Here is a 24,209-nt window from a genome sequence, read left to right as displayed (position 1 = left end):
CCAGACACCACAGACACTAACACACCAACTCCATCTGCAGAAGAGTCTGTGAACTGGGGTGATGGCAGTAAAGGCGTTAAGCATATGATAAAGAAGAAGTGTTACTATTAGGGGTGCACCGATCACAATTTTCTGGCTGATCACCTGACCTGCTGACACCAATTTTTATTTTTTTGATTACTGACAGCATATACCTTCAATGTTCCAATCTAATTTTATTAAAAAGCATTGAACAATAGTTGTGAAACAATAAAACCATTATGTTTTAACTTAAGCAACCAATAAAGTGTCCTGAGTTTTAGGTCTGAGAGCAAAAAGCAACAATGGCTGGCTGTCAGACCCACAGACTGTAAAAAAAAATGGACGTCCGCTTACTCGGCTCAAAGTGAGGTCTCCACATGAACTGCTCCCCCTGGTGACTGGCTGCAGTACATGTTAAAAGATGCGGCTTTCCAGCCATTCCAGATGGGCTGTGGTCAAACTTTAAAAAATGTATACTCCTCGTAGAAATGTTTCTCACGTCCGATTGTTGTGGTGATTTGAAGATATCATTTGGCTGCCTTGTAGTCAGGTCCTCTTTTTCCTGAAAAGTTTCGTTTTCATTAGTTATACAAGGTTAAAAACTAGGTTTAACGTAAAGTTTAACAATGATTTACAGCTACCATTCTTGTGTATTTTTTTCAAGGATTGTAAAATATGTCGGGAGGTAGAGTCAAGAAGTGATTAGACACTCGAAAGAAAAAATATGTATATATTATTGTTGTCACCCAGCTCCACTCAGATTCTCCCAGAATCCCTCATCGTCTCTACTGCGCAGACAATGATAAATGGTGAAGCCATGCTGTCCACTCTATATACTGTCTATAATCAGACCTTCCAGGAGAGGTATAGGATCAGTTTCATATGTAAGGATGGGTGCATGTCTAGTTACTGTAATCTTTCAGTTACTAGGTTTTTCATATCAAAAGTACATCCATTAGTAACTTAGTCACTACATTACTCACCTGAGAAAGATATTTCAACATTACATCCCTTTGCTGAAGTACCCTTATGTTCCTGCCTCCCTTCTTAGTGGTATCTTACTATTGAGTTCTCTGTAAGCAGTAGACCTAGCAGCTGATGTGGGAAGCAAAAAGTGAGTGAAGTCCATCCTGGCTTTCAGCTTTTGCAGCTGTGGTGAAATAATTGAATCTTTGGCTGTTTGGATGGAGAGTCTCCTCATTGGTCGGCTGACTTAACATGGTCTTCACCTGGGTCAAAAGCATTTACAGCTTCAGGCTCTCTGGAAGCTAGTTTAGTTGAAGTGGGGGGTTTTGTTCAGTGCATTGTGAGATTACAGATACTTGTCTTGGTTGTGGAGAATAATTCCCTTCCTATATAAAAGGCTATGACCAACCATTAACCTTGAGGAGGAAAATAATGCTGGTGGTTCGCAGACAGAAGGCTTCAGCCTGAATGAATCTCAGCCTGTGAATACGTGTGATATTCCTCTTGAAGGTATGACCTCGGCAAATGAGTTGAATGATAACTCTTATGTTTATCTGTTGATATAGGTCCTTTTAATTTCAAGAATTTGGAAAGAAATATTCATTTAGTAAAAATAGTTTATCACAAGTATCACTGAAGTTTGGAGAACTGAGTGTTTTACTAACACTAATTTGTATCGATCCATTTTTGGATCATTTTATTTGAAAGAAAAGAGTAATTAACTTCTTCGTCCATAATGTTAAAGAAAGTCTTTGGCGTAGTTTAAACAGGACAACAGTCAGAGACAATAGATCAAGTGTCTGTTGTTGCTCCTCCTCCTCCTTACTGAATTTACTGATAAAGTATCAGTAGTCATGTAACAAGTAGAAAAATAACCATAATGCAAAAAGATAGAAATTTGAGTTGAAAAAAAAAGATAAATAAATACAACTTTGTACACAGGGTAAGGTCTCAAGATAATCTGTCTTTAGTTGAATGTACAAATATGGAAACAGGTGAATCACTCGGTGTGTTTATCTCATTTGCAGATGGATTGGTTGTTTTTTGGGGGCTTTCAAGTTAAATCCACCAACAACCATTAATGCTTCCAAGTTTTGTCAGAGTTATCAGAGGAGTCATGTCTTATAAATCTTTAACAGCTGTCCAGCTCGTGGAATTAGAAGTAATCTGGTGGAGAAGGATTAGTCTCTTGATGTTGTTCTGATGTGATGAAAGAAATTTGACAGATCTGGATGTGGAGTCTTTATTGCTGTCTGTAAATTTTTTTAAGACATCTACATATTGCTTGAATTGAATAAATCATGATCAAACATCCAGTATTTATTCAAATGTCTTGGTTGCTGAAATACAGAGAATAATTTAAATGATGAGATCAATCATAAAGTCTGTGTCTGTGATTGTTTTACATAATTATGACAACAAAAGAATAGAAAAAGGGATGAAAACCGCATAAACTTGGAAATCAAACATTGTCATGTCAAGGGTGTCAGATTGGATTTGGTTCCATCCCTCTGACTGTACTCAGATTGCGACTGCTTGCTTTGAGATTTACTTTCCATTAGCACTTCTGACCATCTGCTGCACTGACCTTGAGGAATCGTCCCACTCGAGATGTGTTTTTATCCCGTCAGAAATGTATTTTATTGAACGAAGCTCATGCCATTAAAGTATCAGGACAGCCTTTTGGTCAGACTCCATGTGTTTTAAGGCTGTGATGGTCTCAATAATACAGCCAGTGTGTGCCCCTCTTCATATAAACCCTATAAAGCCGTCTCACATGGGTATTCATATGGATCTGAGCTATTATCTCCCTGCAGTCCTCTGAGGCCCTGCGTCTGGTGTCTGGCCTGAGGCTTTTTAGCAGATCGCTTTATGCCACGGCTCGAGTTACGCGGTGCCTGTTCTTCGAAGTGCTCATCAGTATCCCTTTCACAGCCGTATTGTTAACCAATTCAGCAAACAGGCGCATTGAGGGAGCTCCACAAAGAACAGCACAGAGTCATCCACATACGAAAATACTGACGACTCAAAACACAAGATCGATGGTGCCTTTGTAATCTTACCATGTGAAAATCCTCAGCTGGGGGCGTTATCGTCCATGTAATGCTAAAAAAATAGAGAATGTGTGATACCCAAAGCCCTGGGGCATCTGGTATCATCTCATTTCTGTTTTCCTTTGCAAATCTGACTCTCACCATCACTTTCTGCACCATCTTTGGAGGGATCTCGTCTCGCTCAAAAAAAACAGCAAGATAACAGAGTGCTACTCACACACACATGCACTCTTATGCTGATATTCACATTGCCCCAGACACACACTTACATATGCAGAGACACGCTTATTCTGCTTTAAGTCTGTGTGTGTGAGCCTCTGGTTAATAACTGTGTTTGCTCTCCTCCGCAGATGCCGGCTCAGGATCAGGAGACGATGGTAAGATTACTCACCTTCTCCTCCTTCTTATTTCAGACTCCATTTGTGCTGCTGTTCAGTATTTTTTACTTGTTATGCAATAGAACTATGTTTGCAGCCCGGAAGCACATTTACAATTACACACGTGAACTCAAAGGCAAGTTAAATTTTTTGACCCGACACCAGTTATTTCTAAGCATCAAACTCTTAACACAGCCTAGAAAACTCAAAAATAATTTGTTTCAAGTTTTCTCACAGTATTTATAGGTATTTATTATTGTGGCTACATTTAAAATTTGTTATCAGGTGTCTTTAGTTGTGAGGCCCTTGGTTTGGTGTAATGGCTGCAACATTTGGATTTCCTGAACCCAGAAGTCGCTGTATTTTAATTAGAGGGTAAAGTTGTAGGGTTGCAAGTTTTCTAAGTTATTAGCTTATGTTTTCTTTTTTCTTTCACTCAGCAGCAGTTTTTTTTCCCCACAGTATGAGTTTGTATCCATCTTGGTATCTGACGGATGAAGTGGTTCATCTATTTGCTGACAGTGCTTGTGGACTGTTGTGAACTTGTTGGCATCCTCATACAGAGCTTTAAAAGGAGTGCCTCTGTACAGGCCAGTCTAAAGTTACCTTTTTGAGGGTTTGAGTTATATGACCTGCAACCTTCCTGTGCTGGCTCACTCACCTCTCTAGTGAAGCTTTTTTTAAAACGCAGCAGGCAGCTGTTTTTAGCAAAAGACTCTGAAACATCCTGTGTACACTACCTGCCCAACACTTAACCAGGGATCCCAGGATACTGGCGAGTGGGTGAGCATAATGGAGTAGCGGCTAAAGAGCCCAAAATATTGGTGGATATAAAAACAGATCATCGAGAAAAGTAAGTGTTGGAGTTACATGGAATCAGAGAAGCAGAGGCTTTTTTAGAGTTTTTGCTTTACGAATGCACATGATTTCTGCAGCAACGTCATCATTATATTGTATGAATGCTATCTTCAATTTCAAATTTCACTCCAATGCCTGAAAAAGTTTCACCTACATGAAAGAAAAAGGGTTAATAAGATCCACATGAACTTTTGTGCACTGCTACAGCAACTAAATAAGATGTTTTTTTTGCTTGAGCAACAAACCTGGTCATATTCTTTTTTTATAACTCTTTTTTTTTTTTTTTTGAAAAGACATTTTCATTACTATGTAATGAAGAATATCTTATATAAATCCTTTTCTGGTCTTTTCAAATATTTTTCGTTGTACATATTCATTTTTGCTGTTTATAATTTCAATGTGTGTAAATCTCCATATAAAATCCACATATGTTACATCACTCATATAAATGAATAACTATGTACAAATGAACAAAGGAAGTTTACATTTATGTTGTGTCTCTTAGGAGGTTGAAGAAGAATGACTGATAGTGGGGTCAGACAAAGTCTGCTCTTAATAGGGTATCAAATTCAATCCACTTATTCCATATGAGATAAAATTTGTCTTTTTGAATCCTTAGATTGTAGGTCAACTTCTGAGCCATTTTCGAGTGAAGGACTTTTTGCTGGCTGTCAAGAGGGCCTGCAATAACTTTTCTTCACTCTTCTCTTTTATAGAAGCAATATAACCCAGATAAAGACCTTCAAAATGCAGCACTATCTGAGTGTTAAAAAATTTTTTGAGCGATTTATAAACCTGATAATTTTCATGGGAAATATTTTACTATGAAAAAGAAAGCTGCTATGGAAAACATCCCTGATTGCCATAAGTTCTCTCGTAAACATACAAACATGCAAGTTTTCCACCACAGTTTCAGCAAAACCCAGGATGCCCTGTGTTATATGCTTTGGTCTTTTTAGATTATATACTCTCAACTCTTGTTACACGCTACATCCTTGCATGCAGTGTAAATATTAATAGCTATTCTCTGCCGCTAATAAACGTTATGTCCTGCGATTGGCTGGCAACCAGTCCAGGGTGTACCCTGCCTCTCGCCCAATGACAGCTGGGATAGGCTCCAGCCACCCACGACCCTAAACAGGATAAGTGGTTAAGAAAATGGATGGATGGATGGATGGATGGATGGATGGATGGATGGATGGATGGATGGATGGATGGACGTTAACAATAATACAGAAAGATAAGATGAAATGGGATAAACTGTAGCAGACTAAATAAGTGAACATATTAACAATGGGTAAGTGTAATGAACCAGAGCAGACTGTTCAGAATAACATTATCATCATCACAAAGAATTATGGATGAATAAGAAATATTTATCTAAAACAAACAAGAAAAAAAGAACACATATGAATATGAATGAGGGATTATGTTTAGAGATACAAGAAAAAGAATAAATATGAATGTGAATGAAAGAAAAAATATGAATATGAATAAGAAAGTGTGTTTACAGATACATGATACAAGTTTTTAAAAACAAAATACAATAATATCTGTGGTGTTCTTGTAGAACTCTTAATCTCAAACTGTGTAAAGCGAACAAGGTTTTTCTTTTGTCACTAGAGTTAAAAAATGTAAATCTAGTGACACAGAACAAGCACACTTCCTCTGTGCTCACCCCTATTGAACAAACTGCCAAAGCTTCTTTCAAAATGCAATCAAACTAAGTTCCTACTACATATGTTCAGGGAAACTGGTCCCTCTGCTCTCTCATCCTGGATTTGTGAGTGCAACAGTTTCTTCTTATACACAGGGCTAAATGAAAGATTTAAAAGTGACTGTTTCGTGCAGACGTTTGAGAGTAAGCGTCTGGGTAATATTTAATAAGCGCTGGTAGAGCTTAAGGCTGTGAGTTTAATGAATAACTTTTGTGTGAGTAACTAATCATGTAAAACCTTTCGCTGATTAATAAAACCAAAAACTCCAATTTGTTGCCTAATTGAGCAACAAGCCTCAGCTGTAAAGTCAGCGCAGACCGCACACAGTCAGAAGTCAAACTCATCTGTCAGTGCATGTTTGAACACATGCATATATTTACTCTGGTCCCTCTCTATCTGTCCTCCTGTGTGTTTACCCATGCAGTTCCTTCATTAACTCCCATGCATGGAAGCTCACCAAGCATATATGAGAAAAAGAGATTGGAAAAGAGATTAGTTCCCTAAAAAAAGGCGATGGACAGACGGATGAACGAGCGGAAATGAAACTGGTGCTAGGTCAACCAGAGAGTGAGAGAGGGAGAGGAGAAGCTGTGGTAGTAGACAAAGAAATGGCCTGAGGAAAGTCGCAAAATAGATAAGAGAACTGAGAAAACAGAAGGCGAGGGTTTGTGAAATGGAGGCTGAGACAGAGGGCAGACAGCGATAAGGGACATAAGGGGAACGAAACAAAAAGAAACACAAATTTTACACCCAGTGTGCCTGCTGAACAGAGTTTTAACACCATCCGCTGCTCTTTATTCTTTGGGTTAATTCTTGAGGCTTAATTACTGCCATTAACAGAGAAACTTGCATTCACCTGTTCAAACAAAGAACAAAAAATCACTGCTTTTTAACTTAATGCCATTTCAGAAAACTAGAAAAGAAAAAAAGAAAAAATGAAGAAAAAAAAAACATGATTCTGTTTATTCTACCAGAGTAGCTTTTGTCTTCCTGGATTATTTTCAGCAAACAACCCTGTAAGTCAGGCAGCCTGTGAGTAGCCTGGGAGACGAAGCTGAGGGCATAATAACTTGTAACTCTCGTCCTTGTAATACTGATAACAGATTAAGACTCAGATGAGTGTTTGAACATTTTCCATCAGATTTTCCATCAGATTTTGTCTCATCTGGGTTTTAGCAGATAGATGCAGAGCCAAGAGTGTTCACAGAGACTTAAGGTGGCCAGAAAGGAAAAAAAAGTGAACAAGTTATATTTTTTAGAGAACAAATATGGAAGAAATAGAAGGACCTTCGTATGAGCAAGTAGTATTCTTAAGTAACCAGAGATAATAGAACTTTTACTGCCTCTTTTATCTCAAATTCAGCTTTTTGACTGCACTCTCAGAAGAGAAATAGATGAGTCAACTTTGTCTCTTTTAAGTTCTGGAAGCCTAAACACTGAAGATGAAAACTCCAATGACACAAGTCTCACAAGTCTTATAAATATTTCATTTGACATTCAGTTATCACAACAGGCAATCTGTACCAGGAGTATGCTTGTATTAAGAATTGTGATTTCTTTATAACTATAAAAGAGAAAAGGCTGAAATTCTAGTTTGTTTTTGACATTAACAGAGCTGTTCATCCTGTCACTTTATTGACTCAGATCAATAACTGCAGGGCGAAAAAGGTTTCTTTGAAGCTTTTTGAAAGGATTTCGGGGTAGTTACTTACTATCAGGAAAAAATGAAATATGTGCAGTAACAAGCTCAGAGCAGGTTTCAAGTAGCTTTTTTAGAAAACTAGTAAATCTAGTTTTAAATCCCCTCAAAATGGGTGTGGTCAGTATTTTAAGTCAGTCTTTTAGGTGTGGTTCCTCAGGAATTTAAAGTACTCAACTGTAATCCCAAATTTGAAAACTTCAAATTGTATAAAACATAAACTTTGTACAGCAAAGGACTTATTGAGTGTTATACTGTACCAGAAAGTATAGTAAACATGAACACCTTAGGCTTAATAAGATCAATCTGAAAGTACAAAAAAGCAGATGGACAGGATTTTAAATGTTTATCACTACAGAACACTTTTATAAAGAAATTTCCATCAATGTTTAAATCTACACACTCTGCATGCAACAATTTTTTTTCGCCAAAAACCTAACACTCCTGAAAGAGCTTTTTGTACATTTTGGTACCCTTAGAGACAAGGTGATGTCTTTCATCTCTTTGTAGTTTGCATCCAAAATATCAAACTCATCCTTCTTCCATTTCACAGACAAATGAATCACTCTGTGTCAATATTTGCTGTGAAGAAAAGAAAGCAACAACGTTTCTCTGGCCTGCTGTCAGTCATCTGGTCCACCATCTAACCCCTTGCAGTGTTTTCAGGCATTCAAAGTTACAACACTGGAGTCATCAGTTCTGCTGCATGGGGTCTCCTTTGCTTTTGTAGGTCATGAAGAGGCATCGCAGATCATTTCAGTCTTTTTCACAAGCAGCTAAAAGCCCTCAGCGGAGGCTCACTGAAGAGCTTTGAGAGAGACAAATGAAGCATCAGGCAGGTGAAGCGGGGAAAAGTGGAGCTTCATTACATCAGTTAAAAATGTCTGTTGTCCTCTAAACACGGAAGAAGCATTTTCTCTGTATAACCCCTGGAAGCTGCTTATTACGAATGCTCACCTTTTGAGACCTCTGGGTGCTTAAAGTATAGGCCTGAGAACGGTCTTTATTCTCCACTGTCAGATAAATGTGACGAATCGATCATTCAGGAGGAAAAGAGACAATTAGGAAAAAATAGCTCAGGGTCAGAGAGGGTATTTGTGCAGTGGAAGAGTGAGGGGGGAAAGAGGAGTGCAAGGACAGGAGGAGAAGAGGCACACATACCCTATAAAGATAGAACCAAAGCAGAGGTCAAACTAGATGGGGAGATACAGTCGGAGAGATGGGAAGGAAAGAGCAGGTGGAGGGAGGAGAGAAGCTGGTGTTTTATGGGCAGGGGAGAAGGTTAAAGAAAGTGGTTGTAAAAGAAGGGTCAGACTCCTGTTGAGGAAACTAGCATGAAGAGGCATACTGGTAAAAATCAAATGTATTTTAATGGCCAATGATAAATCCACACACATAAAACTGTGCTCTTCTGGCTTGTTGCCAGTTTCATTGGCTGTGAAGTCAAAGTGCGTGCGCGCGTGTGTGTATGTGTGTGTATGCAGGCTGCAGGCTACTCCTGGCACGAGCATGTATGCATTTATGCTCATTGGAGTGTCTCACTTTGTGTGCAAGACAGTGAGTAAAACCACAAGTCAGTGGTGCAGGGAGAAGCCCCCCGAGGACAGATGTGGTCACATGGCCCTGTTAGTCAGAATCAGACATTTGTCCAAATCAAATTGTACGCTAGAGAAATTGAATTGCTCTCACATGATCACACAAGGACAAAGAACAAGCAGGGCCTTCAAAAAGTGTATTTTTAAACACAACTATGCCAGAGTCTGCAGCCATGCCAGCAGCTCTGGGAAACAGTATTGCTCATTGTAAGGAAAGAAAGATACAAGCTGCGGTCCAAAATGTGAGGTTTTATAGTATCATGTGGAAAAAAAAGTCCTGGGAGATGAAAGTAATTCAATTATTATTTTTGTCAGGTGCTTCAAGCACGTCTTTGATGAAGGCTGAGTCAGCTGGTCCAGCACATTCAATGAGAATGTTAAAATGTGTTTTACACCCTGACATCTTTAAGTGGTCTCTATTCCAACTTATTGTATCATTTATTTCTGTATTTGAAGTCCCACAGGAGATGTGCAGTGAGGATAAATACACTTTCTGCTCCCATTGGTGATAGGGAAGGGCAGGCAGGAGCTCTGTTCAGTTTTTACATCCCATATCAGTAACAGTACCTTTGCAAAACAGTCTGCAGGCCTCGATGAGAGAATCATATCCATCTGACAACAGAACCAATAAAAAAATGTACTATAGGTGCTCAAACAAAGCTTTTACCAGAGCAACCACAGTGTTGATACATAGAGAACGTCAGGAGCAATGATGTCTTATTACATTGATATATAAAGATCACATCAACTGAATTGATGAACCCACATCTGCATGTGTTTAAAATAATTGGAACCAATTTGTTTGTGGCTTTTTAAAGCTATATTTCATTGCCGCTGTGGGTAAGATAATAAGATCCGATATATTTTAAAGTGTCCGTAGGGAAATCTGATCTGCTGGCACACTCAGAAAAGAAATAGAAATCCTACCTTCTATATTTTTCTCCATATGATAGACAAAATAGCAACAGTTGCAACAGCAGCTTGCATGAAATTATGTAGCATCATCACTAGAAATTAATAGTTATTGTGCACACTCCAAGAGTCAACTTTGTCTCTTTTGATTCTGGGAGTTTAAACATCATCAATGAACACCAATAACACAAGTCTCACAAGTCTTATAAATATTTCATTTGACATTCAGTTATCACAACAGGCGATCTGCACCAGGAGTATGCTTGTTAATGATGTAGTATTTTACAAAGAGCCAAGATAAGGGGGCTGAAAGTATTTCTAGATCAACTAAATATCGAACAGGGGATTGGAATCTTAGATTGGGAAAATAAAAATGTAACAAATGCATCACTTGAGATTCCACTCTATAAAATGATTCATTTACAAACCAATAACTGCGATTATTCACTCTCTTTTTGAAAGGCCTAAAGTACGTCTGCTCTCAGCTTTCTCTGTGGCTTATTCAATTCAATTTTAAACATGTCTTTAGTGAAAAAGTAGAGAAGCTCTAGTGGACTCAAATTGGCCCCAAGTAGAGAGTGGTGAGAAGGCAGCAGGACAGTCCTTCCTCCAGCCTCAAAGTCGCAGATTTAAAGTCCGTCATGCTCTGTGAGCTATCAGCATTAAAGTGACCTAATTTCACCGCGGTTTCGAAGGGTAACTCTTATCTAAATTAAGTGCTCCGTCAAGGTTAAAACCCTGTCCTGTAACTTATCAGAGCCATTTTTCACTGTGAGTGGTAAAAAATTGACTCCATTTTCAGTCTTTAGTGTCAGGCACAGAGCATCAAGACAGTCTGCTGTTTAAATGTTTGTATCCACGGGGCATTCTCTCTGTGTTTTTATCTGTGTTTTCTTTGTCTCTGTTTATGTGGCTTTGTTTGGATTGATGCTCTTCAAGCACTTGTCCTTCATTACCATCAAGAACATTTAAATCACTTTGCTGTCCTCCTGCTGTTGATAATGATACAACGGGACCCCTAAAGGGATAGTAGCAGAAGATTTGTATTCCTTGTGTCCTCTCTTTATTTTAGGTTTACTTTTCTGAGTGTTGACTAATGAAAAGATAAACACTGCACTCATCTTAATTGAAATACAATAGCCCGATTGAGGTAATTAATCTAATGATCAGACGCACAACACTATGGATCTGCAAGCACTTCATTAATTTGAATTAAGGGCGAGGCTCCACTGTGGCCCAATTATGAATTCAATTTGGATTGATCTCCACTGGTTGGTATGCAGCAATGCGCAAAAAAGATTATATGAGGTAGCACTCAACACTATTATTTTATTGACTTTTCAAATATTCTGGCACTGCATACTCAAAAAAACACAATGCTGCAGTGAGGGGTCTGGTATTAGCAATTGGGAAGAATAATGAAGAAGGATCTCTGTGAGCACAGGAAATAGATGCTGAAGCACATTTCATGGCCTCATTTGCCTACTTTGACTTTGGAAAGAAATTCAGTTTAGCATTAGTTCAGGCCAGCCATGAAAAGCTCAGCCCATTATTGCTGCTCTTATCATCACCCAAATCAGCTGACAGCTTAGCTGGTTACATATACACATCTTTTTTGGAAAATATCAAAATGAGCATTCTGTTTTGCCTGCCTGGATGGGGGTGTGTACTCTCCCTGCCCCAGGCTTTGGTTTTCCAAGCAAGCATGTGAAAAGGCAGGGAGCTCCTAGAACAGATCAGCCACCAAATATGTAATAATTAATTCCCTGAGCTGAGAGTGTGCTCCTCTAAGTTCTAATTCGGTCAGGACCAGAGAACAACCACACCATAAGGAACCAAGGTAAAACAACCGACTGACCTCTGGTTCCCCCAGGGATTGTTCCCTCTGTTCGTTTCTGCTTGAGCAGCCTCCACAATGACGGAGCTGCTGCTCCAGTCACACAGCTATTGCCATGGTAACCAAGTTAGAGGTTTAGGGAAGTGAGTAATCTAATCTCCCACTTTGTGGCAAAGCGATAAGGCTCGCCACCGCCAGCCCACCCGTGTGTTTGTGAGTGTGAGTGTCCTATTTGGCCATTCTATGATGCATGTCTTACTTGCACACACAAACGGTCTCTTTGTGTGTGTGTGCGTGTGTGTGCGTGTGTGTGTGCGTGTGTGTGTGTGTGTGTGTGTGTGTGTGTGTGTGTGTGTGTGTGTGTGTGTGTGTGTCGCTCTCTCTCTCTCTTTCTCTTTCTCTCTCTCTCTCTCTCTCTCTCTCTCTCTCTCTCTCTCACACACACACATACACACACACATAAACACACAGCCTATCTTGCCAATATGTTCCACACTAATAGGCAGGTGAAAGCTGAGGGGCAGATATGGTTTGCAGTCTTGCTGAAAGGTCTGAACTTCACTGAAGCTGCCGTTCTTCTAGAAACACTTCACTGCTCCTGGTGCAGAGGGTTTGTCTAGGATGTTTCAACAGTTTCTACTCTTTGATTAAATAGATTATATATATATATATATATATATATATATATATATATATATATATATATATATATATATATATATATATATATATATATATATATATGTATGTATATATAATTTTTTGTTTGTTTGTTTGTTTGTTTGTTTGTTTTTAAAGTAGATTTTTTAAGATTGACCATGGTGTTTGCCATATTGAAAATGCTAACTCAACCCTAATCTTAAGTCAACTTAGTAAGATTTAGAGTTGAGATGGGCCTCAAGTCGTGTTACCAAGAGTTGCATTGCAAATCCCAGTACCTCCTGTACAGTTTGTGTGAATAAAGTGAAAAAGCTTGTCAGTTTAAGTTTATTGGTTTATTCTGTATCAGACTGTTAACATGTTCATTTTTCTCTATAGAGCCAAGGTAATGTAAAAAATTATTGTGCATGCTTTACTGGGTCATGAGAGGGCATAGAGCTCATGCTGCACAAAAAATAAAGAATAAAACTCTGCCTTTATTCAGTCAGCTCCCGTTCCACCATAGCCTTTCCACTGTGTCTCTGGTAGTAAAACAGATGTAGGACAGCGAATGCCATGTAGGACCTTAAAGTCCTATATTTACTGTTTTTGGTTGAGAAAGTGTCATCTCTAAACTTAATTCAACCACTGTCCTCCTCTGGTATTTGGCAGATCTCAACCTCCTCTTCAGCCCACTGTCTGGTTTCTCCCTAATCGTTTGATTAAGAAGGATCATAAAGTGAAGAAATTTGTAAAGAGCACTGTATTTATTCAGTAAGAGCATTGATATTTAGCCTCCACATACATAATGAGATCACACAGGTCAGTATTGGCATATTGATATTTTGTCCCATCCCATCTCTCACTCACTGGACCACACCTGCTTTGTACTGTTGTCATTAAAAGCAGTTTTTATGCTTTTATAACAGAGTGGTTTAACAGCTAGCACTCATAATGCTGAGAGTAGAGGAATAAAGGTGAAGCATTAAGGTCCAAGCTGAAAAAACAGTCTCTTTGTGACTTTGCAGAAGTAAGAAAGGGGTCAGGAGTTGTAGCTTTTCAGTAATGATTAAAATTGCCTTGTCTCCATTTTCTTATCCCACCTAAAGAGCTGAAAAAATAGTAGCTATGTGCCGTCCACACAGAAACACTAATAGTTGCAGGAGACTGGTTAACACAGGCTGCAGTGGTGCACAATGAGATGTCAGTATTTCTTTGGTTTTACTCCTAGCTGCCCTTGTTTGTTCTGGTTCCAGCTCATTGTTTTCCTTGCTTTATTGGCTTATGAAAAAGATGAAAGAAGCAGCCAAGAAGAAGGGAAGGGAATGGTATAATGTCAAGATGACTCTTTATTAGGGCAGCCTTCAAAACTTTGATGATCAGAATAACAAACCAAGAAGACCAGAAGGTTACCCTTTAATTTGTTAGTCAAATCTCAGCAGTGCTGTTGGTGTTTTGGCTGTGTCATATGAACAGATAACTGCAGGGGGAAAACAGCATGGTAAGGTTTGCACTTTGAAAAGTCAAAAATGATTCTTCAGTGTGTATTTTACTCAAGGTTTTTTTTTTTTTTTTATTCCAGGAGTTGAATTGTTTTTAAGGGGCTGCACTTTTCCAAAACAAACACAACTCACAGCCGAGTTCAAGCCATTTAAAACACTGAATAAATCACTTTCATTGTAAATCAACATTCCCCCAGCCTTATCTGGCAGACAGAGATCATCAGTGGGGTCTTTGGGCTGTGCTGCTTGATTTAAGTGTTCATCATTCACAAATGTTCTTACCAGGATCAGAATTACCCACTGAGGTCTGCTCTCCTCTTCAAAACAAACTGTAATTAAAACCAGACAAACTCACAGTAAAGCTGTTTAGCAGTACAATCTGTCTTCTTGTTGATCTTTGGTGGAGTTTCAGGTGCTGCAGCTGAGCATTTTTACCTCGCTGGCTGACAAACATTTCTCGTGCATTCAGTCCACATAATAGATAAATTAGGTCTTATTCACATATTTCATCAAGTCCTGCAACAACCTAGAGTTTTTGTCCCAATCAGCAACCTTCAGTGAAAAATGAAGTGAACATGGAAGTGCAAAAAACTGAGGATACTAAATTGACAATATTCACATTTGAATGTCTTTACCCTCTACCAGTGGTCCAGTATCCTGTCAAAAGACATGTAGACTGGAAATGCAGCTGGGAATCAGATAATAAAGCCATTAATTTAGAGTAAATTGAATATAACACTCATGATGCCAAAACCCACATTACTGACATTGCTTTAATCCCCAAATGAAGCAGTCTTCTGAAAATATAATCATAGCTGAAGAGGGGTTTGGTGTGGAGCTGACCTTGGAAAAAAAAAAGAATGAATCCAGTTGAAGCTTCATATTGAGTGTGCTAATCCATTTCTATTGCCTGAATTCTGATTCAGGTAAAACCTGCACCTTGTGAATGACTGTTTTTAAATAGCAACCATTAGAAAAGGACTTTAAAAGAAAGTGAAGTGCAAATGTAGTTTTTTAAAACTACATTGATGATTTGGATTGCATCTTCCAAATAATGTTCAGCCTGAAATGAGTCAACTAAACTCTGACACTGAAAATCCACTAACTGTGGGAATGAAAAGTATGCATGGATCCAAGGCTGAAGTACAGTATGCTATTTCTTTTCTGTAAAAAAAATGTTTTGTGGGAACGCAAGTCACCTTGGATAAACATCTTACACTCAGCACCATTCCATTTGAATTTATATTCAGACTTGAGGGAGGTGATTGTGAAATAAAGATAAAAAGGATGACGACCCTTCTCCTGTAAACATGCGCACACACAAGTCTATTCCTCACAGTGTTCACTTGAGGGAAAAAAAAGCAAGTGAGCTTTCTTGCATTTGGAAATGGAAATCATGCTCATGTTAGAAGAGATCCGTCTCACACAGCATACGTTCAGGCAGAGCACATGAGAGAAGCTCAGCCGATAAGCCCTGATTTTGGCTCGGGGATAATGCTGTAATATAGAGCGAGAGGGAAAGGATCTGCAAATGAGATATAGGCAGAGTCTTTAGATCTCCTCATGCACAAAAATACACACCACAGACACACTCACACACACATGCACACATGCAGGCTTTTTCCTTTTCCCATCTCTCACCTCTGCTGCTTTTACTTTGCCTGCATCTCTCCATGGGAACGCATCCAATCATACCACTCTGAAATTGTTATTAAAATTTTCAATCCCTGTGTGTGCGTGTGTATGTATGCGTGCACAGCAGGGGCTCTGACTGAGATGAGTCTGGGTAGTAGTGGGGTCCAGACGGTACATAAGTGACAAGTGGCAGCCGCCGTGTGTTGGAGCCATCAGTGTGGTTGCTGCAAAGTGGAACAGAGACTGATTAGAATGGTGGGGTCACCTTTGGGCCAGACCCAGCTCTCTCTTGCATCAGGGATTTGATCGTCATATTTTTTTTTCATCCCAAAAATAATGGAACATGGCTGAGAGGGATCGTAGTGTGGGAGTGGGGGCGATTGTGCCAAAGGGCAGACGGATATTGGAATAGAGAGGAGGCAGGATTGAACTATTTTTCTGTAATAGCAGGATTTGACTGGGATTAAGAGAGGAAACAGGGGAATCAGGTGTGCTCTTTAGGAAAGAATTTCAGCTTTATCGTCGGGGGTGTGTGTGACTGCGTGTGGTCATGTGAGGAGGTATATTTACAGCAGGGTTTTACAATGACTACGCTGCTGTGACTTGCCAGCTTGTTCTCACCTCAGAGTCATTAAAAACGACAGCTCGGTAAGTGGTTCAACCGGTCAAAACACATACTGCTAATTTCTGGAGGCTGTCCTGTAGTGTATTATTTTGATGGAGCGGTGTGGTCAGGAGATGTAAATTTCACAGTAAAGGCTTTCAGGCATGACACAGGGGTTCAATTCTGGAGTGACAAAAAAAATCACAATTTTTCTTTCCTTTTTATCAGTCAGTGCACTGCAACAAATCTTACCAGGTGTTTTTTTGTCTTATTTTCAGTAGAAAATGTATTTTTCGACTCAATATGAGCCACATTCACCCGATAAAAAATCTTGTTTCAAGTTATTTAAAGGCAAAAATGAGGTCTGAATTGCTTGTATCAAGTAAAAACTTTCTGCCAGTAGAACAAGAGAAAAGTTACTTGCATCAAGACATTATTCTAGTTCCAAGCAAACTTTTGAGCAACTTTTTCTTTTTTCTTTGGCAGATTTTTTTTTTTCAATTATTAAAAGAAAACCAGACCTCATTTTTTTTTAAATAACTTGAAACAAGTTAGTACAACCATTTTTTTTCTGGACTGGTCAGGTAAATGTGGGTCATACTGCATATAACAAGACAATTTTTACTTAAAATAAGACAAAAATGCTTGGTAAATTTTCAGATTTTTACAGTGTGTAATGTATGTTGAATGTAACATGTTTGTTTGGTATCACACACAAAGTGCAAGAAAAACCCAAATTACTTCCATAGGGAAAGATGTGCTGCAAGTTTAAAATTACATGCAAATTCAAAACTACATGCAAGAATAGATACATAAAAGAATCATGCTTGAAATGAACAATACAATCTGAAAGCAGCTAATAAACTAAATTGCCAGTATATATGACAAATTCAATTAATGGAAAAAAAAAAAAAGGGGGGGGGGGGGGGGGGGGCATGAAACTTAACTTCTCACAATTTAAGACTCAGCCTGTGTTGGAGATTTTCCCAATGAATTCCCAAAAATAAATAAATAAATAAATAAATAAAATGAAATAACTCAACCCAGGACCCAGTTTGCAGTCCCTTGCAGGTTTAATTGAAGACACATTACACAGTTCACATCTCTGAATAAAACTGAACAGACCCAGACCAAACTTTCCTCTACTTTTTTATAGCCTTTCAGGGACGTCAATGTTTTCTGTTTCTCCTAGTTCATCACTACAATGCACTGCAGTGATGAACAATGGCCAAACTGTAAGCTATCCTTCATTCCACTTACACCTCTAAACATGCTTACCTGACTAAAACATGCACATTTTGCCAAATGACACTTCATCTTTTACTGTTTGATTCCTGAGAACATGAACTACTGAACTGTTCCAGATATCATTTTGGGGCGGACTGACGCGAGTATCTGTTTCCTGAGACCATAAACTTCTGAACTCACCTGAATATCAGCGCAAGACAAACTGAACTAACATCTGGTTTCTGTTGACTGCCCCAAATCTGCCACCACACCTGTAGTAGCATTCAACTGATTTGCTTATTATTACCCTTATCAGCCTTATTTTTTTACAAGTGCACCAATGAGTATGTTTTTGTAAAGTGGTGTTGAATCTTGATATTTTTAATGCCTTGACTTTTCAATCTGGAGCCTATAGAGCTCTAAAAGTGTAAAACTCCATATCTTAGTCCCTCAGACCAAGCTGCCTAAAATGATGAGTTGGAGGAATGTGACCTTTACATCTGACTTGAAAGGCATACTTTTTAAAACCACACACACAGCAGCAATAGGTCCTCACATTGTCAAGGCCCACAGCAGATAACAAAACAAACGACCATTTATATCTTAACTTCAGATGAAACCTGGCACCGTCTCTATCAGGTCAGTGATATACAGTTATATTGTGCCTCAACCATCTGCTGTACACACAGTCTCACAGTATATCTGCCAGACTTTTAAGACTGTGCTCAGGGAAACAGATAGGATGTCCTGGATAAATGAAGGCTCATAATCTTTCATGCTGCAGCAGAGCAGACATCTACTAGCCTTTTGGTCCCTCTCGAGAGATTTCAGGTCACGCCTTCTTATGTAAGCCAGATGAAAACACTTGTAGTGAAACAGGAATAGTTTTATCAGGTCAGAGTTTCAATTCAAGGATTTAAAAATGCAGCTGGCGAAAAAAGACCTTTTTCTTACTATTAGTTTTATGTCACCATGATGTATTCACAACCTATATTTTCAAACAGTGTTACTTCAAAACTATTTCTTCCTTCTTTTTATTTCTAGATGTTGGATTGTAAGCTCAATTGATGTTCCCTCATCGTTCCCTCTCCCCAGATCATTTTCCGCACGTTATAGTTTGGGCAAGTCCCAGATTTCTTTAAACTCGCCAGCTGTCATTGCCTTTGTCAGCAGCAAGCGAGCAGCTCATTAGAGGCTGTGTGTGGCTGGATGATGCTAGCGAAGCAATTTAAATGAGAGAAACGTTGGCCTGGATTCCAGGTAGAAAGAAAGAAGTAAAAAAAGAAAAAGGGGAAACGGACAGCCAGGAGTCACATTATGTCCCTTTTTGTGTCTCATTCAAAGATTACATGTTCTGATGAGAATTTGTGAAAATTAAAATTATTCAACCTCCATTGTAATTTAAGGTTAGGTCTCACAAAACATGATCCTTCAACTGATTCAAAATTGTTCAGGCTAAGAATTTATCAGTCACTTTAGATGAATATGATTGAAAAGAAAAGATTTTTGTGTTAGTTTTATTTCCCCATTTAAAACAGTCTTAATAATTAGTTCAGCTATTGTTCGTCTCAGCTCCAATTAAAAACTCAAACTGAGTCACATGAAAAAGTAAGATTTTATCATCAGTACATCACTCTATTTTTATACCTAAGCTTCCTTATTATGTCCTCACAGCATCTTTTGTCGGAATGTTTGTAATCTTGGACGGCAGCTTGCTCCCATGCACGTTTTCCCTTGACTCTTTGTATATATTTCCCTCCCAACCTAAATGCATTTGAATCTTCATAAACCACAGGCAGCAGTTTAGTTTTCTTTTCATTGACAGTGCAAATGAGCTTTCCACCTACTCTCTAGAGGCCTTTGGCAGCGTCGTGCTCCATATGTAAACATCTGAGGGCTGTTTATTTGTGGTCTTCAACTCTCATCTGAGGATGAGTGTGTAAATCCCTCGTAGCACAAAGAGGGGGAAACTCTTTACGTGCTAAAGGCTTTGTGTTCTTTTAGAGCAGTCCATAAAGTTTGTGCGCTGGAAGGGCCCAGAGTGGCCGATGGTTTGTTGATATTTCGAGGTACTGGTCTCACTGAGTGTTGAAAGGGAACGGGACAGTTGGTTTATTTATTTACTCTTTAAAATTGTGTCAGCAGGAGTTCTGTGGAAGAGCTCAGACAGAATGTGAAGACTAGATAAGAAGATTTGAATTTGTGCAGAAAAGGACAGTGCAGTTAATATTAGTGAACATTTCGAAGGGCTGATTTGGAAGACCACAAGTGCTTGTGTTTAATTTTCTTTTAGCAGCTTAACACATTATATGAGCCAAAATATAAGTCATATCAGTATCAGACAGTTTGTATGCTAGAGGTTAAAAAATGTGTTGTGGTGGTGTGATGAAGATTTCCATTCTGCTCAGCAATGTGCAGTTGCTGTGCAGATGTGTAGCTCCTTCTAACATCATCCATTTCTGCTGTCCTGCTGGTTGAGCTCAGCCCTCTGTTGCACTGATATTTGTGAGATACAAGCAAACCTTGCCAACCATCTCTACTACTCACCTGTTGTCTTAAGCGATGTTTCCACTAAGCTGTCTGGTTCGGTTCAGTACGTTTTGGCATGGTTTGGTACAGTTAAGCCTGATCCCGTTTGGGTTTCCACTGCAAACTGTGCCCTCTCGTGTTAGGGGGCGTGTAAGCCGGATGCCGAAAGCCACAGCTGTTAAATGACAACGTGACGCCATAGCAGCGTGACACAGTGTACCACGCTAATAAATCCAACAAAGAAGAAAAACGTGACACAGTAAACAAAGAGCAACGATGAAAGTAATTGAGCATTTTGTCATCTCTGTGATTGGCATGTAGCTCTTTGATACAAAGTGCAATCAGGTTTTCTTTCAGAGAAGGCTGTGTGCTGCCAGGAGAAATTCAGTAGCTGTCGCACAGTAAGTAACGATTCTTTCGACCAGTCAACAGTCTGCAGTGTTGTACCTCCAACTTCCGAGAACGAATCGGTTCAGTCTGTCACCCATACGAAAGGATCCCAAAAAGTGGGATGGCTTGTCTCGGTTATTTGGGGATCTGTCCTGGGATAAGTCAGTGGAAACACCACAAAAAGACGAACCAAACCGGTCTGCTTGGTGGAAACGTGGCTTTAACGTCAGGAAAGATTTCTTTCCTTTAACATAGGTTTCTGGCAAGTTGTTCTACATTTGATTTAAGCTGTGACAGTGAAGCATCCCTCGAATAATGATAGCTGTCAGCATGAAGAGTGAACCAAATATGATTAATATTACACATTATTATCTGCCAACATCCTACCTGATGCTCCCCCATGGAAATCTGTGCATGTCAGGATCCATTGACTTAACTTTGTTCTCATGGTTTAACAATCAATGAATTATCATGCTATGCAACGGAAAATGTAATTCCAATTGTTGGCTAATCAAAAAAGTGCTTTGCAGACACTGCTCTGCTGAATCAATGTTATAAATGATTCGCATAAACAGACAATACATGATAAAAAGCAGGGGGGGCTTTCAGTGCCTCGATGATTTAGCTTATGTAAGTTTTCTGAATTCACAGTATCATCTTTGGCTTATGTTTTTGTCATCATCAACCTTAACATATAGAAAAGAATCTGTCTAGGAAAAAGCCAGAACAAATACTTTCTCTTTATCTAAAAGTGTTTCTGAAGTCAGTAGCTGACACATTCCTTATTGCTTCAGGTAAAGCTGAACACATTGATGATTTGTCTCAGGCCTCTTGGATAGACAGCCTCGATATTGTGTATGGGAGCAGTACTTTAATTGGCTCTCCATGGAGTGGTCTACTTCGTCTCAGGTGTTTGTGAAATTCTGCTTTCAAATAGGGATGAACCATCACCTCTAAATGTGAGTAAAAACAGCTACATCTGACCTTGAGTTTTGCAGAAAATACAGCACATTTGTGTACTCATTTAAAGCTACAATAACTAGCCTGTCTGTAACTGTGGATAAAAACTGCATTGTATGAAATGTGTTGCTGGTGGTAATAGACCTCAGTTTTTTACCAAGTCTATCAAGTCATTATTTTTCTTAAGCCTCACTGAGAGACACAGCAGGACAATGATGTGTTAAACTCACCACTGCACGTGCTCGGCAGCAGAAAGCAGACACCAAGTTAAAAACATGGCTGAGCAATAAGGGCACCGAGGCAATTAAAAAGTGTCAAAGTAAGGAAGCTGTCATTTGACAAAGGGAAACTAACAGCGCTCATGTGTTCTAGTCTTTATTTTGACCCCTCAGTATCTAAGCCTTTGTCACTGAATAATAAAATTCAGATTTCCACTGCGCTCCTGTCACACTTCTTGCAGGTTTGGAGGGTTTTGTGACTTCAAAGTGTTGAAAGGTTTTTCGACTGATGCTGCTGTCTTCTGAGGAGGACAATCTTGGCGTTAAATGAAGAGTGAATATTGAATTCCTATCGGCTGACAGGCAGAAACACAACTCCATGCTATTCCAACAGATTGTTTATGTCACTTCGTATCTCCTGTAAAGAAACTTTACTGAAAAATTAGGTTGGAAATTGCAGGTAGTGAGATGCACACTGCTGTACTGAGAATTGTGCGACAGCCCAGAAATCCATTTTGTCACATATCTCAGCCAGTCAGCACCACATCTTGCCTTTCCTATCATTTCCTCTCACTCATATCCAACTCATCTGATGTGGCTTTACTTCTCATAACTTTTCTCCAGCTTCTTTCCTCACACCCGGCCTGATCCCTCATCCTTTATCCTCTGTAGCTCTCCCTTTGGCCCCGGCCAATACCCTCTGGTGGTCTTATGCACACAGGATTAGCCATTAGCTCGTGGTTGTCTCTTCCTCCTCCTCCTGAGAGACCAAACTCTGTCACTGCTCACCAGCCATCCTGCCATCCAAGGCTCCTCTCCAACTCTCAGTGCCGTGCGATCATCCCCACAGGCTGATGGCAGGATTAGATGTGGCATGGTGGGGCTCTGTGGACAGCCAGCTTCCACAAGTGGAGTTGGTGCATAGTTGCTGCAGACTGGAAGCTGACACATCCAGAAATTTTCTGTCTCCAAAGCAAAATTGAGCAAGCAGGTGATGGGGACATACGGACCATGCCTGTGCCAAAATCACTAAAGTGTGCCTTTGCCCAAGGACACTTTGGTCACAAGAAGGGATGGTTGGTTTTCTCTGAGGAGGTGCCTGTAGAGCAAACATTTTCAAAATCAGTCATGGCTCATTTTTAATTTCGGTGTATATAAGGATATATCAGGATAATAGGTCTATACAATATTCCTTATTTATAAGCACATTTTTCTTTTTCAAAAACATATTTAAAATAATCTAGCCTTTTTGGGAGTCTGGAATGGATTATTGGTATTTCAATTCATTTCAATGGGGAAATTGATTTAACATCTGAATAATTTGAGCTGCATCACGTAACAAATAAAACTCGTAAGTCAAGGCACCACTGTATATGTCTACCTCCCAGCAAGGAAGAGGAGACGGGGGAATACTTAAAGAGGAAACAATACAGTATCTCAGAAAGTATGAAGAAAGTGAATCATGTTCTTTTACTAAAGTGTGGATGGTAAAGATTGTGTTTGGTTTTCATGGATGTTTTTAAAAAGGCATCACAGGTGAATCAGTAAACTCCATGTTAGGGCTGCAACAATGAATGGATAAAATTGATAAGTAAAAATCAGTTAGTAAAAGCGTCAACGTTTTTCCATAATCGATGCACTGTGCTGCGTCATTACTGTATTAGTTTCTCTTCAGTTTGTTTGTCTGTTGACACCTACTTGACTGGAGTGTAGATTACCTGGGCTGCAAGGAAGTATGAGTCACATGTAAACAGATCAGCGTGGTGGAAGAAAAGCGGAGCCGGCAGTTGAGGGAAACAAGTAAACACGTGAATAATGGCAGAGCCAGAGAAGCCATTGGTCCAAAAAATTCCAGAGTTTGGAAGTATTAAAAAAGCACACAGCATGTTAATTGGCAAAAACGACCTTGGATATCAAGTACGACTACAATTATCCGGCGCTTAATATGTAAACATGTTAGGCTCATCCATGATGAGCCGGACAGCTTACAGCGAGGCGAGTAGCCACAAAATCCCACATACACTCCTTTCAAATTTTAGAAATGCATGGTATGTCTTCTAAGACTCGTCTTGTCTTTTTATGAAATGGTCATCCAGTTTGAAAACCACGAGTTCATTAAACCAACATTAACATTAGCGTTAGCTACTACAGATAGTGGTAGGGCAGAGGGGGTCTACTGTTTGACCTTCAGGTGAAAAGATTGGGGACACATTTTAATATATTTGCCTTTTTGGCCCACTAAGTTCTTAATCTGATGACATAACAATATATTTTCTATCATTTTGTCCATACTGTTGATTCTTTAAGTGACAATACATTCATGTCATTAAAAGTAGCATCTGGTGAGCCAAGGCTATGTTCAAATGTGTTGTTTCTTTGTATATATCATTAAGCAAACAATAGTCATCAACTAAAATAGCAACACATGTTTGGTTTTGTGAACTTTGCTATTATGCATTGTCATCCAT

The 24,209-nt window shown here is 39.2% G+C and overlaps 1 protein-coding gene across 1 annotated transcript in view; it reads left to right on the top strand.

The window, feature by feature from the left end:
* The window catches only part of LOC141808505 (tomoregulin-2-like), a 122,558-nt gene that overhangs the window by 58,570 nt on the left and 39,779 nt on the right, over positions 1-24,209 (top strand). The window contains exon 4 of the mRNA XM_074695140.1: positions 3,392-3,418. Within this exon, the coding sequence (XP_074551241.1) occupies positions 3,392-3,418 (27 nt within the window). The remainder of the gene's footprint in view (positions 1-3,391; positions 3,419-24,209) is intronic.

The sequence above is a fragment of the Halichoeres trimaculatus genome, unplaced genomic scaffold (genome assembly GCF_033239565.1).
Source record: "Halichoeres trimaculatus isolate MK-OKI-2021-1 unplaced genomic scaffold, fHalTri1.1 fHalTri1_scaffold_19, whole genome shotgun sequence".
In the NCBI taxonomy this organism is placed as follows: domain Eukaryota; kingdom Metazoa; phylum Chordata; class Actinopteri; order Labriformes; family Labridae; genus Halichoeres; species Halichoeres trimaculatus.
The sequence above is the reverse complement of the archived record's forward strand: the minus strand, read 5'-3'. Positions and strand labels throughout refer to the sequence as shown.